This window comes from Condylostylus longicornis, unplaced genomic scaffold, assembly GCF_029603195.1.
Source record: "Condylostylus longicornis isolate FDR11 unplaced genomic scaffold, ASM2960319v2 ptg000006l, whole genome shotgun sequence".
NCBI lineage: Eukaryota > Metazoa > Arthropoda > Insecta > Diptera > Dolichopodidae > Condylostylus > Condylostylus longicornis.
In genome coordinates, this window is record NW_026577975.1 from 2,009,079 (window position 1) to 2,028,822 (window position 19,744).

Consider the following 19,744-nt stretch of genomic DNA (forward strand, 5'->3'; position numbering starts at 1 on the left):
ACAATCAGTTTAGTGAAAACTTTCGTTAAGTATAACAGTGTTCTAAGTGCAATTAATAAAAAAAAAAAAGTAATATAAAAAATAAAAAAACTATTTAAAAATATCAATTTATATTTGTAAAAAGAAAAAAAAAATAAATTTTTTTAAATAAGAAAATTAGAACATGAATTTATGCATATATTCATATGTATATGTAAATAACAAAATATATATTTAATAATAGGAATCAGTAAAAAATTAAAGCAAAAAAAAAAAAAAACAAAAAATTTATTTTGTAAGTTCATATTATTATTGTTATACAAACATATATATTTATGTATGTACGTGTGTATATGCAAGTTTTTATTTTCGATATAATAGCTCTATATTATTATTTAATCAAAAAAAAAAAATTTAGAAATTAAATTTACATATTTTCTTTTAAAATAATATAATAATTTTTTTTTTTTTAATTTAATAACATCGATTTTTTAAATGCGTATTTTAAATCAATATTTGCGCATTTTTTTTTTTTGTTTTGTTATACTAATAGGTAGTATAATATAGCATAATGTACTTATAAAGTTAAAATGAAATAGCTCTAGTATATAATTATAATATAATAATATGTAAATTAAATACATATGTAAATATGTATGCATATAAATTATTATATAGATATGAAATCATCTGTGTATTACAAAATTATATAGGGCTTTTTTATATGGACATACTTATGTATATACATAATATACTTATTGAGTATATACCTATATTCATAAGTTATTAATATTATAATAATATTTTAATACAAATAATATTATTTATGTATAACGTAACTTAAATAATTGTAGCAAACTGATATACACTGTGTGTATATTAATGGGAATATACATACATTTATTTATAATAATAATAATAATAATAATAATAATATATTATTATTATTTAATATGAATATAAAAATTCTCAGTTGCGTATTGTATATAATATATATATATATACATATATATATATATATATATATATATATATATATATATATATATATATATATATATATATATATATATATATATATATATATATAAATATATATACTTTGATATCAACATTTATTTGTATATATGTATACATATTGAAAATGTAATTATAATATTAATTTTTTTTTATATAATTACTTATAATATCAAAATACCTACATATAAAATGATTATAAAATAATAAAATAAATATTGATAATACACATAATTTATATAAGCAGTATATTATATTTTTATAGAAGTTTAAATATATACATACATATATTACATACATATATATATTATTAATATTGCGAAAAAAAAATTTATAATATAATATTTATAATACAATTTTCTTTTTTTTTTTTGTCACATCCATATACATATGCGCTTATTGTACATGTATGTATGTTCGTATATTACCATTGAAATAAAGTGAAATTTCGCTTCATTCTACAATATTGGTACACAAAGGTGGTGTGGTGACGATACAATTATAAATAAAAAAAAAAATAAAATAAAAAACAAAAAATAAAGTAAAATTCTGAAATTGTTTATTTGTCATCTCTTTTTTTTTTTTAATAGAAACAAGGAGTTATTTTTATAAAATAAACAACCAATCAACTATATACTCATATATTTTAATAATATATACTCGTATTATATATACACATATTTAAATGTTAAAAACATATATTATTTAAAAAAATCTAATTCTATTAATTGATACGGAATACACAAACATATATAAAACAAAATAAAATAGAATACAACTTTAATTAATTTTTTGTTTTTTTTTTTTCAAATGTGAGAACGACGAGAACCTTGTAAGTAGACCACATTTTTCTATTTTGTTCTCTATTCTATATTATTATTATTATATGACATAAGTTTTATACAAACTAACAAGCGTATACATTCTATATACAAGTTATGATATATATATATATATATATGATACGTATATATATCATAGGTACATATTTCAATTTTCTATTGTTTGATCACATATGAACATACATACGTGTTGTTTTAAATATGTGTAATTTTTTTTTTTTAATATAATTATATTTCTATTGCAATTTAAATATAATATTTTGGCATTTTTATCTAAATTTAAATTAATTTACATTTAACTAAATTAATATAACAAGAAAAAAAAATTTGTTTAATTGTATGAACGTAAAATTGCAAATATACAAAAAAAAATTTACATATGTATATTGTATAATGCGTGCATATGGATGTATGTATGTCCACAAAGTATAATCGAATACTGTATATAATATGTATGAAAATTATGGATATGCATTGATTTAAAATTAAGGTACACATGACAATATAAATGTACATACACATAAATATGTATACTATAATTGACATTATTATATTTATGCAAAATGATATACATATATCATGTATGTATATACATATATTTATATACATGATATATAACAAATAATATATAACATAATTATTATGTATGAATGTAGGTGCATATAAAATACACAATATTTATGTTATGAAGTTGGTCGGTCAAAGAAAACAAATAACAAATTTAAATTCTATAATAAATATATTCCAAGTTAATTATGTAATATATGTACATGTGTATGTATGTATCGTGATTTTTTTTGGTAGGTAAATCATAAACATAATAATATGTAGAATGGCTGAATTTTTTTTTAGATAGAATTTAGATGTAGTATGTACATGCTATGTTGGTATAAAATTTTTATATTTATAAAAATATGTATGGGCCTACATATATATATACATATATATATGTGCATATATGATGTATACCCTTTATGCGTATAATACAATATAATAACAAATTTTTTCTATAGTATTGTGGAATCTATTAAAAGAATAAAAGCATACATACATACATACTGACATATAAATTACATATATATCCATACATATTTTAAATATGTATATATAATTTTAAGTTTGCACTTATTCAATTCCTATTCAAGGATTAAAAGTATTAACATACAAATATGTATGTACATACATTTATACCCGAAAAATATTTATGTACATATGTATGTATATAAAAATAATAATAAAACAATTACAATTCATAATAATTTGAATTATACCTAAATTCTAATAATCTAACTTTGAAAAATTCAAAATATGCAGTGTAAATTTGGAGAAAAAAATTCAGGATATATAATAAAATATGTATGTATAAATATACAAGCGTGTAGGCTCAATATATACATACATATATCTAACATACCTTTGTATGAATGTGTGTATAATTGTACCAAATTTTCTTTTTTTAGTCATATGCCATTGCGTTGATCCGAAAATTTGTGCATTTAAATTGTGTTTTTCAAATAATTTTTTTACTTGTACAGATATGTTATTTACCTACATACATATGTAATTTGTTTTTAAAACAATAATTTTTTTTTTATAATTAATTTTCTATTGCCACACATTATAACGAAATTTAATTACAAACGTACAAAATATACCCACATACGTACTTATGCCCATTGAATGCAATAAATTTTAGAACATATTTTATTAAAAAATTTTAGATTAAAATTACATACATACATACATACATAAGCAAATACATAGCTACGACTGAGAGGTGAGCGAAGTGAATGATTGAACAAGATTTCATAATCTGTTAGTAAAAATGAATAATTCGTTTAAGAATCAGTGAAATGAAAGATATTAGTTGTTCAACCTAGTGTTTTAATTATTAAAATTTTTGTAAAATTCAAAACTATAAATAATAATATAAACATACATTTGCATGTGTTCTTGTATATACCAGCTTACATGTATATGTATGTTATTTAAGAATTATTCTTTGCAATTAAAAATTTAAATAATTATTCTTGAATGCTGTAGTAGCTTTCTTCAATTAAAGTTATTTTAAAATTTAAAATATAAAATTAGAGCTAGGATTTTATTTTTTTACTTGTAAAATTTTTGTTTCTAAGTAATAAATGTATGTGCATGCACGTTCTATATGTACATACATTCATATGTGAATTGTGTATAGTAGATATAAATTGTATTTGAAAATTGTTTTTTGTTTTGTCACAAATATTTAAAAAAAATAACATTTACTTACGTATATCTTATCAAAATGTGTCTCTATACATCCATACATACATACATACTGTATCTACATATTATAATGTGCCTAATTGGAAAAAAAATTTCTTTTTCGCTTTCACGATATTGCATACAAAATAATAATACATATGTACTTATAATGACATACATTATGTATGTATGATTGTAAATTTTGTAAAATTGATCTTAAAAAACAAAATTTTTATAAATTCTCTGCATGAATTAAAGTAAACATACGTTTCACACAAATACAATAAATTTGCATAATATATAAAATATTATGTGTAAAACAACAATAATCTTTATGTATTTCATGTCATTCCAACACATGCAAACTTAAGCAATTATAAATGAAAATAAAGCAATTCTAAGTTTTTTTTAGAATAAAATTTAGTTTTTTATTTTTTTAAATAATAAATTTTTGTTATACTTAATACAATTTGTATGTATGTACATCTATTATTTGAACATATTTGTAGCTCCACATACATATGTATGTACGACAATTTATTCACTCAAAGCGATAATATTAAAAAATCAGCACTATTATTGCACACACGTAAACACATATATGTGTGTATGCATAACTATTTCATAAGGAATATCACAATGTTAATAAGAATCTAGACTTGGACATGGATTACTTTTTTACTCTGAATTCTTTCATTTTTATTATAGTCATAAAATTATTTAAATAAACTATTTTTTATTTTGACTTTATTATTGCTATGTCTAGAAAAATGGCGAATAAATTTTTGATCAACAAAATTTCAAATGTGAAATATGTATGCATGTATGTAAATATGTATTTTCACATTATAAGATGAGACATAAAATATACTGAACTTTTGAATTTTTTTTTTAAAAATTGTAAATTGTGAATTGTTGTGATTTGGCTTTTCTTATTTTAATAATGATTCTCCATAAGAATGTATTAAATTTAAATTGTTTCATACACACTTATTTCGATATCTCCCGATATCGAAATTTGAAAATCACAAAATAAAAAAAATCCCTAATTATATACATATGTATGTACTTCATAAATACCAACATGCAGACAAATGTAAGCCCAATACAGAAGTAGGGGAACTTTTAATCAATAAACATACATTTATAAATGAATGTTTCTTAATGATAAAATTAAAACTATTCTATTTAAAATATAATCTTAAATTATCAATGATTATAAATATATGTACATATGAAATGTCAGACGAGCACCAATGAGTTCTATTTTCGAATAGAAATTGAAAATTAGATTCGAATAATGCTAATATGTTTCTTTTATTAATTAGTAATTTAATTTATTTCCATTTGCATGTACACAAGTATATAGCATTTACATATTTCTCTGTAAAAAACATATTACTATTATATAATTACGTTCTTAAACTGAATCTCCATCGATATTATTATAGTTGAATTAAAAATTTCAAAAATCCGTTGCATATACGCGAATTGAAAGATTAAAAATGACAAATTAATAAACAATGCTTGTAAACAAGTGTCAAACTCAAGTCGATTTCAAGTAATATTATTTCATACTCGATCCGTCAACTATACGAAGTAAATAGTTCAATTTCAAATGTGACAGTTCGCACACGAAAATATCAATTTTTTTTTATTTTTTGTTTCGAGAGAACGAGATTCATAGATATATTTTTATGCATAAAGTTTAATTTTTGCTTTTAAGAAAAAGCTTATGCATATGTTTTTAGGTATTTTTGAAAAAGCTCTTGTTAGTAAAGTTTGAATTGTTGAATTAATTTATGTTTGTGTGTGTGTGTGTGCTTCATACAAAAATAATAAAAAATTAAAGTTTTCTTATTTATATTATGTACATTTACACATTTACACACACAGTACAATTAAAGTACACACACAGATGTAAAATTTTTGTTTTTATAAACACTTTTCATAAGTATTTTTTAAAAACAAATTTCTCTTCAATATTTATCCATAAGGAAGAATATATCTAAAATGTGTGTAATACCAGCGTCAACCCTTCTATAAAAAACTAAAGATGCAAACAATTTTTCTGTTTAATTTTGATTACGTACGATTAATGCTAAAAAGAAAGTTTAAACTTTTACCTTTTCCCTATTTTAATATTAATTTAAAGTCACCATATTATTAAAAGTCCAAAAATAAAATATGCGAGTTTAATTGCAAAATATCCTTATTTTATTGTAAAATAAGGAAAAAATCTATAAAATTCTTTGTGAAGGTGGTGTTCTTTTTCTCTTTTATTTTTCTTTATGAGTTATAAAATATAACAGGTAGCAAATAATAAAAATCAAAAAACTTTTTTATTCACAAATATTAAAATTTAAAGAATCATTGTGTTTAAAAAAAAAGTTATATCTCCTTTATACATACATATGTATGTATGTATATTTTTAGATTTTCATTTCGGTAATCTGGTAATACTATTTAATTATTCTTAGACTTAAGTAATATTCTTCTTACATATTATATATTATGTATGTACGTAATAATTGTTTGAATGAAGGTTAACATTTTTATTGAATTATCAATATGTATGTTATTCAAATGTTATGCACATACATACATATGTAAGAATGTATGCTTGCACATATTTCAACATTAAATTTTCTTTCATTAGCGAAATTTAAAAGCATACATACATATGTAATTGTTATAAAAAGTTAACCTCAAATAAAATTTATAATATTCAATCAAACTTTAAACTCCGAACAAGTGTAAACACTTGTGCTATAATATTAGAATTATTTTTCATGTTGGAACATGAAAAATGTTTTTTCGTTACTCATACATAAAACACATAGTATGAATGTATATGCTTAGTGAGGGATGTATATATGTAAATACATATGTACATATCTATACGTATTATGCAAATATCTTAAATTTAAAGAGTTAATTAATAAATTAACAAAATAAAAAGTAGATAATCGTAACTCAACATCCAAATATTAAAGGAAATGTACTTTAGTATCGCACATTGAGAAGAATATAGACACAAATCAAAAATATAACCTCGACTTCCGGAATTTAAATAATATATTATAGTCGAGTGTAAATTACTACGGAAGACTAAAGAACGTTGGTATAGAACTATTCTAAAAGTATATGAACAAATTTTCTGTATTATTTTGTTACAGAAAAGCTTTTATATACATATTAAGATATAATAGTAATAAGAACAAGTTTGCTACTCCGCATTTTGACTTATGTCATTGTTTTTGTAAATGTGCGATATAGACAATTACTCCACCATACCACGTTTTTGGAAACTTGATATTAGTTGGTAGTAAAGTAAGCGAAAATTAGCTTTATTCTTCTTTTGACTCAAATAAAAGTTTTCTTTTTGTAAGAGTTCTAATGTCAAAAATATATTTGCGCTAGTAAGGTACGTAAAAATATTCATATGTGCATCTGTAAATATGTGTGCTTTTATTATACATAGAATGTATGTATTGATATGAAAAGTACGTACATATATGTAGTTTGATATTTGAATAGGGGAAATTCTAAACAAAACAAAAATGAAAAACTCAAAGAAAAAGTCTTTTTAAAAACGTAAATTATAAATGCTGCATCTTATTTACAAAAATACATACATACAGGCAATTTGATACATTTTTAATACACAAATACAAAATATATTTACAAGAATTTACAATTATAAAAAATTGTACATGCATTCATATATGTGTATATACACAATAATTTTTGGATAACGTAAATAAGAATTCCTAATGTGAAGTAAACAAAACACATTGGTAATTTTTAGTTAATTTGACATTTTCATACAAGTATTATACATACGTGCCTTTGGACGAGTATATATTTCATATGAGATTATAGTTGGATAAGAACTTTGTATAAAAATTATTTGCACGCACACAAATATTATACACTAAATTTTACTACATTTACAATTTGAACAAGAAAAATATCAAGGACTGAACATTGAGACGATGGGAGAGAGCCTATTACACATGTCCTTATGAGAGCCAAAAGAGGTGACTTTTAAACTTTTTATGATATATACTTATGTATGTACGTCCATATACATGTACGTACACACCATGTATGCTATGCTAAGACAAAAATATCAATTTTGTGTTGATTTTTATTTTTATGTCCCGTAGCATAAAATTAACACTATAAAATTATGTTTTTTTTTCGCAAAACTCTAATATACAAATCATCCAAAATTTTGTTTTATATTTTATAAACAAAATGTTTATAAATGTATATGTATGTACATAAACATATGATTGACATAGGTATGGTTGTGTTTGTTATTTGAAACAAAATAATACAAAACAATTTTTTATACATGTTTTATTATTATACAATAAAAACAATATAATATGTAATTTATATAAAATTTGTAAATAAATAATATATGCATAGAATAGTATATGCATACATACATATTTATGTACATATATTGTATTCGTATTCAAAAGTACAATAGATACGAAAATAACGTAACGTAAAATACTTCTAGATGTGTTGCCTTGGCTTCCATTATTATTATTTGTTTTCATAACTATACATTTCATAGGAATTTGTTTGATAACTAATACAAAGCAAAAATTATTATATTCGCAGCCTAAATTAAGATTTGTTTTTTTTCCACAAACAATTTTTTTATATACACATGTTTTAATGCTTACAAACACAAATAGAAATAATTGACATAATTTTCATTTAAGAAGAGGTGAATTGGCGTTGTCCTGCAAACGGATTGAAGAATGTGTAATGTGTAGTTCTCTGATTCTCTTTGACTGTTTATTAATTTCGAATGAGAATCAAAAAAAAATGTTTAGTTGTATATTTGACAAAGAGAAAATTTTTTGAGCAAATTGCGTAATTTTCACAAAAAATTTATTTTCAAATTTTGTATTAATACTTTTTTTTTAATAATCTTTTTATCATGCTTGCCCTAGCTTCGAAATTATTGATAATTTAAAATTTTAAGTAAGAATAATTCATTGAAAAATTACTTTTAAATTTTGGAGCTGTAAATTCGTCGTCAAAATCAATGCAATCTAACACCTCTAGATTATTTTCTTTGTTAATAAGTCAAATTTTTAGATTAAGGCGACAATCCAGCAACGATTACAGCTTACGAACAATTCATTACGTGTTCTTGAGAATAATCTGGCGGAAATATACGAAAAAATTATTCAATACATATTTACAGATGTACCATTTAAAATCTAGCTGTACTATAATTTAAAATCTTTGAAATATGTACATAACAATGTTTTTATTTAAATTTCTAAACTGAATTATTAAGAAAACATCCGTTAATATTAAACAGAATTGCCGTTTTTTTAAAGCAAGCTTTCAGTAATATGACGACGTTTCATATTCTATTAGCGATTATACATTTTTATGTACATACGTATGTATTTTAATAAGACTTTATAAGATTATTATTATTGTTCATACGCGTAAATTCTGTTAATAATGGAACATATTATAAAATTATGCGAATTCATTTTTTATTTTGTACATGGAAATTAGTTTGACTTAATAGGACAAAGAGAAGTGAATTCACATTAATAGTGAAATTTTATACAATTTAATGTGTTGAATACTTTATGCGCTATCTCTTTCATGAAAATTTATTTTCAGGCACGGTAACGGTACGGTACTCAGTTAGAGAGAGAAAAATAAGTTCAAAAGCAAACTTATTCGATAAATACAATATGGACGCATAAACACAAATGGAAATTTTTTATTAACAATGAGAATATATGTATGTATGTGTATAATTTCTTTCGATCTTATTAGAACATATTTTTTTGCTTCTGATCAATGAACAAAAAAAGTACAAGCAACTTTCAAAGCGAAAAATAATTCACAAATACGTAAACAATTTAAGTGTGCCATCTAAAAAGTGAATGCGCAACGTGCTGATTGAAACCAACGAGTTGTTGACTGTTGTATGGAGCTCGAAACAAAACAATTTAACAAAACAATATGAAACGACCAATAGAAATGCAAAAACAATTTATTATATTCGGTGCTAAATATAGATAACAGATACATAAATAAGTGCATTTTAGATTTTATATGCATGAATGTAGTGTTTTTTAATACAAAAAATTTCAATATACATTATTATGTATGTACCTTTAACTCAACATGTGTATGTACATACTACATACTTTTTTTGACTTGTCATGAATATGTGGTAAATATTACATTTCCTATATTTTTATTTTCAAAGGGGAAAAACAAAAATGATTTGACGCCAACATACACAAACACATTCATTTGAACTCATATTTTTATCAAATTTAGTACTATATACATATGTATGTATATACAATATATAATAAATAAATATAAATATATACAATAAATACATAATACATATGTTAAATTTGTTATGTGTTGAAAAAACACATTAGCACTCTATGAATTTTGAATTTACAAATTTGCGAAGTTTAAATAAAAAAATTTAGCAATTTTGAAACGTGCATACACTGTGTATGATTATTTATATAAAATATATACATATGTATGTATGTATATGCATAGCTATGTATAAGATCATATCCATGTTAAAAAATAACTATCAAGAGCTCGACCAAATTAAGACCGAACTGTGACTTGTCAGACAACAAATTTCGAATAAAAATCAAAAGGAAAAAATTGATTATAAAAATTAAAAATTATGTGTATGTATGTATGTATGTATTTTTGTAGGAGCCGAAAGAGAAGCATGTACCCCACACATCCGCAAATATACGTATATGTTTACATACATATGTACATTTTGATTTCACAAATTCGATTTCAAATGGAAAAAATAGAAATGCGTCTTACTAGTTCCACAAGCTGTGGTAAATTGAAGAAAGCTTTTTCATTTTAAACTTTCTAAAATCATATATGATATAACATACATATATCATACATACATACAAATCGTACGTATACAATGTGAGGATATTAAATTGTTGTCTGATTCATTTTAGCAAAATTAAATTTCTATTATAAATTCGACAGTAAACATCCCGAACAAAACATTGACAATTTATATTTTTAAAATAGTTTATTTCAGATTTCCAATATACTAAAACTAATAGTGTAATCACCTATCACTTTTTCAGTGTTGAACCACTAATGTGAACCAATAATATCTTCAATATTTTAGGTTAAATTTTGGAGTACTCAAATTTTGGAAGTTGCACTTTTTTAAGTTATAATATTTATTTGCGTATCTACCATTTTTTTCAAGTTATCAATTAGCAAAAAAAAATTACTAAATAATAATAATGTGCAAAAGCTTACGAATTTCGCAAAAATATCAAAAATTGATTTATTCCCATTGCCGTTATGGCATTTAAAATTTTGCACACAAACTTATACTGAGGAATTTATAAAAAAAATGTATTGGTATACTTATTTCAAATTTATAGTTTAAAAATATATACGCATGCAAGGAGAATATTTTATAACGTTTTTAACTTGGATGATCTTACCTGAAACGGTATTAATGAAAAAATAATGTGGAAATAATGTTCTTAATAAATTAAATTTTGAAAATTTCACTTCTCTGAATAGAATATTATGTGAATGTGTATGTACAAAATGTTTAAGTATGCATAAATGAAACAAAACGGCATACATATCCATATGTAAGTAGATACAATATAAAAATAAACACGTTAAGGCTTATGTACATAAGTATGTATGTACGTATTTATGTTGTTTTGCATGGCACGCACACGAGAAAGAGAATAATTGCATTCAGTTACGCACATACATTGAAACTTATCTAAATGCATTCTCTTGCATTTGTTGTAAAGAAATGTAAAGTGATTTGGGCAATTAATTTAGGTAGCAAAAATACGATATACAGTAAAATAAACAACAGATTTTTCGTTTAAATAGGTTAAACTAACAGTTTTATATCAATTAAAATAAACGTGAACTTTTTTGCTCACGAATTGTATTATTATTTTACTTTTACTTATAAACTATACAAAATAATTTATATTTGCTAGTTGTGTAAAAATAATTCTTATTAAAATAAATTCTTTATAAGTTTTTGTTCTTTACAAATATGTAGAAATTCAACAACATACAATGACAGTACAATAAAAATCAAGGTCTAAACAATTCTTTTTTCGCTCTCATTTTCCAATAAATTTCGGAAAATTTTGTTGTTTTTCTCTTTCTCTTTTGAAGTTTATTCATATGTATATTTTTTTACGTAATCGTGCATCGCAACTCGCAAGGGATAGTGAATCGTGATAACGTTGATAATAAAGTGTTTCTAAAAAAAAATCATGTATTTTAGGTACAATATGAAATTTTCAAGCAGCCTTCTATAATTTACATGAGAAAAATTATAAAATGGTTTATTATAAAATATTTGCTCTCTTAACGTCCAGCCCTTAATTTGCCTTACTTTGGGTTCAAAATAAATTGTAATAATAACTTATAATACATGCATACTTATCTTTTTTTCACCGCATAAAATTAATTACGCATATGCATGTGTACAAATGTGTATGAGCAAAGCTCAATTTTTCTCATTCAAATTTTTATTTTCATGAGAGAGTCAAGTGAAAAATTTACTTAAGTACATACGAATATCATTTGTTTACAATATACTAATAAATACATTTGATATAGAATGAAATGCAGTGACAATGAAACACATAGAAAGAATTGTAAACAAAAACGTAACGTAAAATCATAGTATTTTATTTCAACACAAATAAATAAATCCATACAAAAAATTTACAGAAGTGAAAAAGCGTCGAAGGTGTTTTTTTCAACTCATCATGTACAAATTTGAAAGAATTATGTGAATGTATTTTCTTTTCAATGCAAACAACTGTAATATGTTTAAGTTGAATTGGTTCTTATTTACACAAACACATGCATAACAAAATATATTACATTCATTTGTAGAGAAAATGTGTATGTGTGCAAAATATTTTTTATATTTTTATTTCAAAATCAAGAGTCAGCTGAAATTTTAAAAAAGCTTAATTTTTTTTTTCGAAAAAAAAAAATATTTTTTGATACACGTGATTTTTCTTTTATATAACATAAGTAAGGCTTATTTAATTAAACAAAAGTATATACCTAGTCAACATATTATACACACACATACATAAACACATATATACTATATACAATTATTCAAACATAATGTTACATTTAAAAGGAGCTACGAAATTCAATATAAAGTAATATTAAAAATATTTTCTACAATTTGATCTAGATTTGTACACATCCACATACCTACAATTTAATCAAGTGTCACACTTAAAGAACCAATTAAGTCGTAGTTTGGTATTTTGTAGCTGTAAAAGTTAATAGATCTAATAAATATGGAACATTGGTAGATATTGTAAATTTATTTTTTATGTCAATTCAAATTTCTGCTAAAGTTCCCGTAAAATATACACAAATGTAAAAATGTACGTCATATACAATTTTATTTTTCCCGTAGCGATTTTAAAAACAAAGAGGATTGCACAAAAAGGGTCTTTGTTAAGTAACTTCGGTAAATTGTGTGTACACATATGAAGGTACATACTTAAAATTTAATTGTCCTAAATTTGGTATTAAATATGTAATGTTTAGATTAAGTTTAGAGATAGTAGTTATATATAAATATATGTATGAACATAAGATTTAGTATTAATTAATATCGCACTAAATAATTAGTATCAGATCAAAATTAAGCTTTATTTAAGTGTACACATTGTATATACATATTTTAATATAAACATTTATCTGCTCACCATGTAAAGTGTTTAGGAGTACACTTTATTATAAGTACAAATTTTGTATGAATTTATTTGCGTATGTATTTTAAAGGTAATTAATTCAAGAATTTATTTTTTTTTTTATTTAGAATGTCACTAGAACAAGGAGTTAAAATTTCAAATGCTATTAATACGGCTACAAAGGGAACTACTAAGTTATCTAAAATTTCGGAATATAATAAAAGTATGGTTCTATCAGCAATGCCCTTAGATCAAAGTAAGATTGTAGTTCAACAGTCAACTGTAGGATCTCGTTTAACAGCAATAACAAATTCACAACATACGTTACAACAACAACAACAATTGACTAATGGAAATATTGTAACTAATTTCTCTCAATTCAGTAGAAATCCTCAAAAAATAATTGCAACTGGACTAAGTCAACCAAGTAGTATGTCCACTACACAGAACGTTTCACAAGTAACGGCGATGCATTCTAGCTTGCAATCAAATCATTCTATCTCGCAATCTACATCTAATCAACAGCATTCAATTTCTAAAATTGTGGGAAGTACTTCATCACCACAATCACAATCAAAATTTGTTTTCTTTCAGCAAAATGGCAATGTACATTATGCATCTAATGAAGCGTTCATTACAACCAGTTCTGCGTCACCAAATAGCGTGGGGAACATTGTAATAGGTATGAAAATTATCACAGTTTCTTGTTTGTAAGTTCTTAATTATAATCAAAATATTTAATTTAATTTGAATAAAAATATATAGTTGCTACTGAACCGATGGATCTAAATAATGCTGACAACTTATCGGGCTCTATTTTGCACACTGCAAACGGATCTGTTATTCAAACGAGACCTAATTTGATAACAAATGGAGATGAAGATTTGACCTCATTGACTTGGCTGCAAGATAAAAACCTAATAAAAGGTATTGTGTCTCGTAACAATTCTAATAGAAATGTGCACAACATTCAGTCCCCTACCAAATTATCAAATCGAAGTATATCGCCGTCAACGGAACTCGTCGAGGAAACGGTTGTTCATAATGAAACAGGTGCAGAACTTAATCTAGATTCGTCAAAACAGCTCCAAACAAATTCAAATATTTTAAACAATGAATCTTCATATCAAAAAGTTATAACATCACAATCGAATAATAAATCGATTATGCAACATCAACATCTGGGCTTTTCGCCAAATCCTCGTCAAGTACAAGTGACCCCACAAAATCATGCTTTTATTTCGTCACAATTTTCAAATAATATTGGTGGTCGCACCAATAAAAGCCAAATATTAGCACCAGTGTCTTCTTCTTTTATAACAACATCAGCATCTATGATTCCTGAACGCATTACTAATAATTTATCAAATGTTGGGACAACAACCACCGTACATGTAGGTCCAAGTGGTACCACTACTGTTGTTGAATACAAGAACAAGGCAAACTATATATCATCAAATTCCAAGCCGTATTCAAATGAAATACATCCTTCGAATATATCAAATTATAGCCAAAATGCTGTAAATCCTATAAAGAATCAATTAGTTTCAAATAATACTTTGCAACAAAATAACCAAGTCGTGACTTCTAATGTGTCTCCGAATGCTTTACAATCACTTACAGAATCTTCGAATAAGCAAAATGCATGCAATAATGTTGTAAATCAACCACAGACAATTTCACAATCGACAACCCATCATCCCCACAAAAAATATCTGCGGGAGCAGATGAGCGGCCGTGAACAAAGTAAAATAACAAGTAATATTAGCCAGCCTAGTTTAAGTTATCAGCAGAACAATAATGTAGAATCACGATGCAATACCGGCATCGAAAGCATTAATGAAACAACTAAATTATCAGCTGTTTGTGCTTCAGATGTTGTAAACTATTCGGGTGATAGGAAAAATATCTCAATAATCAACAAAGTTCCCACAAATAGCACCAACAATTCTTCACATAAAGAATTTGTCCTTCCTAGCAGCGATTATACCAATACAGTTTTTTCTGAGAATTTAGGGACACCTTGTTCGACCCAAATTATATACAAGGAATATGACACGGAATCTGCTAAGGATATAAGCAAAAGAAGTAACATAGTAGTTTCTAATAAAAACTCAACCATTTCGACCAAGGAACAAGCATTAAATTCTTTAACTATACCCCTGCAAAGCCCAAAGCAAAAACATCCAAATAACATACCATATGATCCCAAGACCCATGCTAATGCAAAGCCTCCATACAGTTTCAGGTAAAATAAAAATAATTTTTTTTCTGTTTGAAAATTATATATTTTTTATTTTAGTTCTTTAATATTTATGGCAATTGAAGATTCATCAGAAAAAGCTCTACCTGTCAAAGAAATTTATGCTTGGATTGTACAACACTTTCCATACTTTAAGACAGCGCCAACAGGCTGGAAAAATAGTGTTCGGCACAACTTATCTTTAAATAAAAGTTTTTTAAAAGTTGAAAAAGCACCAGTAAATATTTTGCAAAAGAAAAATATAAATTTTTATACATATAAAAAATTCTTTTTTAGAACATGGGAAAGGGATCTCTTTGGCGTGTAGAGCAACATCAAAGGCCAAACTTAATTCAAGCTCTAACTCGATCTCCATTTTACCCATGCCCAGCCGTAGATAAATTGTCAAATTACAAAAATTCAATAAATGAAAAGGAAGTAACCAATGAATCATATAATATGAATGATTTAGAAAGTCCACCAACAACCCCAGTAAAATCTAACCTTGATGCTAAACTTTTCCCAAAGTTATCTAAATTAATGAAGGAAATGGGAAATGTCCAAAATGAAATTAATTCAACTTTTCCTGAAAATGGAATTGAGGTTGAGTCATTGGAACAAAGTGAGTATCAATCAGATTTGTCATCTTACAGTCACAATGTTAGTAGCAACAATAGTAGTGTGGATGGATTTTTCCCTCAAAAGGGAAACTCAACCCCAAATTATGACAATATGGAGAAATTAGCTAGAGACTGTGGAGCTGACAGCATAGATGACGTAAATGCGGCGACTGCGATGCTTGCTTTGAAGCATGGTTCAAAAATTTTTAATGCTGATAATTTTAGTAATGGGTAATTTTTGTTGCTGTTATATTTTTTTTAATATTTTTTTGGTGTATTTAATATCTACTGTAATATGTATTAGTTGTTAAATTTTCATTTTTAATATTGAATTTTTTTTTCACATTTAATATGAAATTTTTCTTTAACAGAACTCCAGTAATTACAAATTCACCAAGCGCGGATCATACATATTCTGCTGGCAATAGTAACAGCCCAAATGAAGTAAATAATGGCAATTGCAGTAATAGTATAAGTTTCGATATCGGAATTAAAAACGGAAGTGACAATATAAGTACATGTGCCTCATCGGATGCAGCATATGAGAGTAGCGATGAAAGGTAAATTTTAAATAAAATTTTTTAACATGAAAAATTTGATAAATTAAAAAAGCATTTTTTTCTATTTCAGTCATAATCTTACACCGGATGAGTTAGAACATCAACGTCGTGTAGAAGGAGTTGATGCTCTTCTGTCCCTTTCATCTATTTATTCCCAATCAACAATATCCAATGGTAATTTAAAACGTCCAGCCATTGAATTCATTGAAGAACGTGGACCTTATTTAGAAAATATCCCGCATATGAATGGTAAAAACATTTTATCCACAAATAGTGTTGACGAAGGTTACAATACCCAAGGGAATTATAGTCATATAACATTTTCAGCAACTCCTATCTCACTGATAAATGTAGTAACACCTACAACATCAGGTCCACCACTTCCAAAAAAAATGAGATCTTCACGTTTACGTGCTAAAATAAAACAAATTAAACGTAAGACAGCTTCTTTAAGATAACAATGCTAAATGAAAATTTATAACTTTTTCATTTTGTTATATGTATACATAGTGGAAATTATTTATAATAAAATTAATCGCACAGTTTATAAAAAATAATTAAAAAAGGAAATTGTTGATTTAGAAAGCAATTTATATAGGTATTCGGTGAGTGGTATTTCAAACATTTGTAGGCAAAAATTGTGCTTATTTTTAAAATTTTTTTTCTTTTGTTATGTTTTCTAAATAAAATATTTTTAAGAATTGAAAAATTTGAATTAATCCTTAGCTTATTGGAAAGTGCTTTCTCTTTATTTTTTAGATAATAATATGCTAAGTTCTAACAATATCTTGATCAAGCTAAGTCATTGTAATAAAATATAAAAGATTAACGTAATTTCATTCAATAGTTTTAAATACCATTCATTGAATTTTCTATGTCTATACATTTAAAATATGCCGTATATGTGTATGTAATTATATATATAGGAATATAATATATACTAGTTATATACTAATGTTAATTATTAGTTAAAAATCTATTAATCAAATCATTTTATTTTATTATTTATATATTATAAATCAACGAATTGAATTATGTTAATTATATTATTTTTAATCAATTTAATTGGAAACTGAATGAAAGTTTATAATTATATATATATAATTAAATATAAACATAAACCAAAGTGTGATTGTTTTACGTATTAGAATTACATCCTACTTGTTATTAAAATCTATTAAAATGCAAATTCTTATATATTATAAATAGTTAGGTCCAATACTAATTTAAAGACAATATTAATATATTATCAGAACTATTAATCTAAAAACAAAAAAAAAAAAAAATTTCAAAAATTTTTATCTTGAGAATAGATATTTTAAGGAACTTAAGTTTCAGTTTGTTAAATTATTTAAACTTAACCATAAAAATTTGTTATGTAATAAAATATTTTTCAACTCGTTTTTGATAAATTTTACAACCATTATTGTGATGGCTATCTATTGCAAAATTTATTGAAGCTTGAAGCTTTAATTATTCAAAAAAAAAAAGAAAAAAAGAAAAAAATTAAAAAAATATAAAAAAAAAAACCGCCGTGAAATGACATTTGTATATTAAAAATAATAAAATTTTAGAATAAATGTCATCAAAAAAATTCTTTTTTTTTTGAAAATTAGATTTTATCTTCAATTATAATGGATTCAAAAAGTACAAACAACGCAGTGCTGTAATAATGCTATCTAAATATAATACATAATATAATAATTATTATGACGATATGTAAGCTTTATATTGAATATAAAATTCTAATAATGTTATATTTACATATATCATATAATATAAAATATATTACATTGTATATTAATTACATAATATATTATTATATTACTAGTAATATAACAATAATATGTATGTATATAGGTACATGTATGTTTGTAAAAATATATATATACTATCTTAAAATGCATCTTGAATAAAAACATTTTCTAAATTGATATGTACATATTAAAATATATACATAATAAGATTTATATTCTCATTAATTAGGAAAAAAAAATATATATATTATATAATATTATATACATACATAATTTTCCTTTGTAATATTGAAAAAAAATATTGAAACAAAAAAATATTAAATTGTAATAATTGATCCAACAAAATCTATACTACTTTATGTAATGAACCCTGAATTCTATAATGTAGTACATAGTTTTCAAATTAAAATCAGAAATATAATATAAATATTCAAACAAAATTCAAAAATTTATACTTTAGCTAAATCAGAATTTTAAATATATTAAATTACAACTGCAATATGGAAGCCAGGGAAAACTGTTTTTTTTTTTTTTGTTTTTTTTTTTTTGCCGATTGTAATTACCTCTATTTAAAATGATGTTATTAAAATTTTTTATAGCACACACCATTTAATATATAATAAATATTAACACATATGTACATGCGCCTTTAATAATATTTATAAATTAGATATTATATTATTTTC

At 23.9% G+C, this 19,744-nt stretch overlaps 1 protein-coding gene across 5 annotated transcripts; it reads left to right on the forward strand.

Moving 5' to 3' along the window:
- Nucleotides 1–40: 40 nt before the first annotated feature.
- On the forward strand, nt 41–18,218 carry LOC129617585 (mucin-4). Of its 5 annotated transcripts, XM_055532745.1 has the most exons (8): nt 41–274; nt 1,814–1,828; nt 14,008–14,561; nt 14,645–16,127; nt 16,182–16,359; nt 16,419–16,972; nt 17,113–17,301; nt 17,372–18,217. In XM_055532745.1, exons 3-8 carry the CDS (start codon nt 14,009–14,011, stop codon nt 17,757–17,759), a joined length of 3,345 nt encoding a protein of 1,114 aa, XP_055388720.1. In that variant the 5' UTR covers nt 41–274; nt 1,814–1,828; nt 14,008; the 3' UTR covers nt 17,760–18,217. The 5 variants fall into 5 exon arrangements, with proteins under 5 accessions (XP_055388720.1, XP_055388717.1, XP_055388736.1 ...); XM_055532742.1 differs by lacking the exon at nt 1,814–1,828; XM_055532761.1 differs by lacking the exons at nt 41–274; nt 1,814–1,828 and adding an exon at nt 8,017–8,125 and having other exon boundaries at nt 17,372–18,218.
- The last annotated feature ends 1,526 nt before the right edge of the window (nt 18,219–19,744 follow it).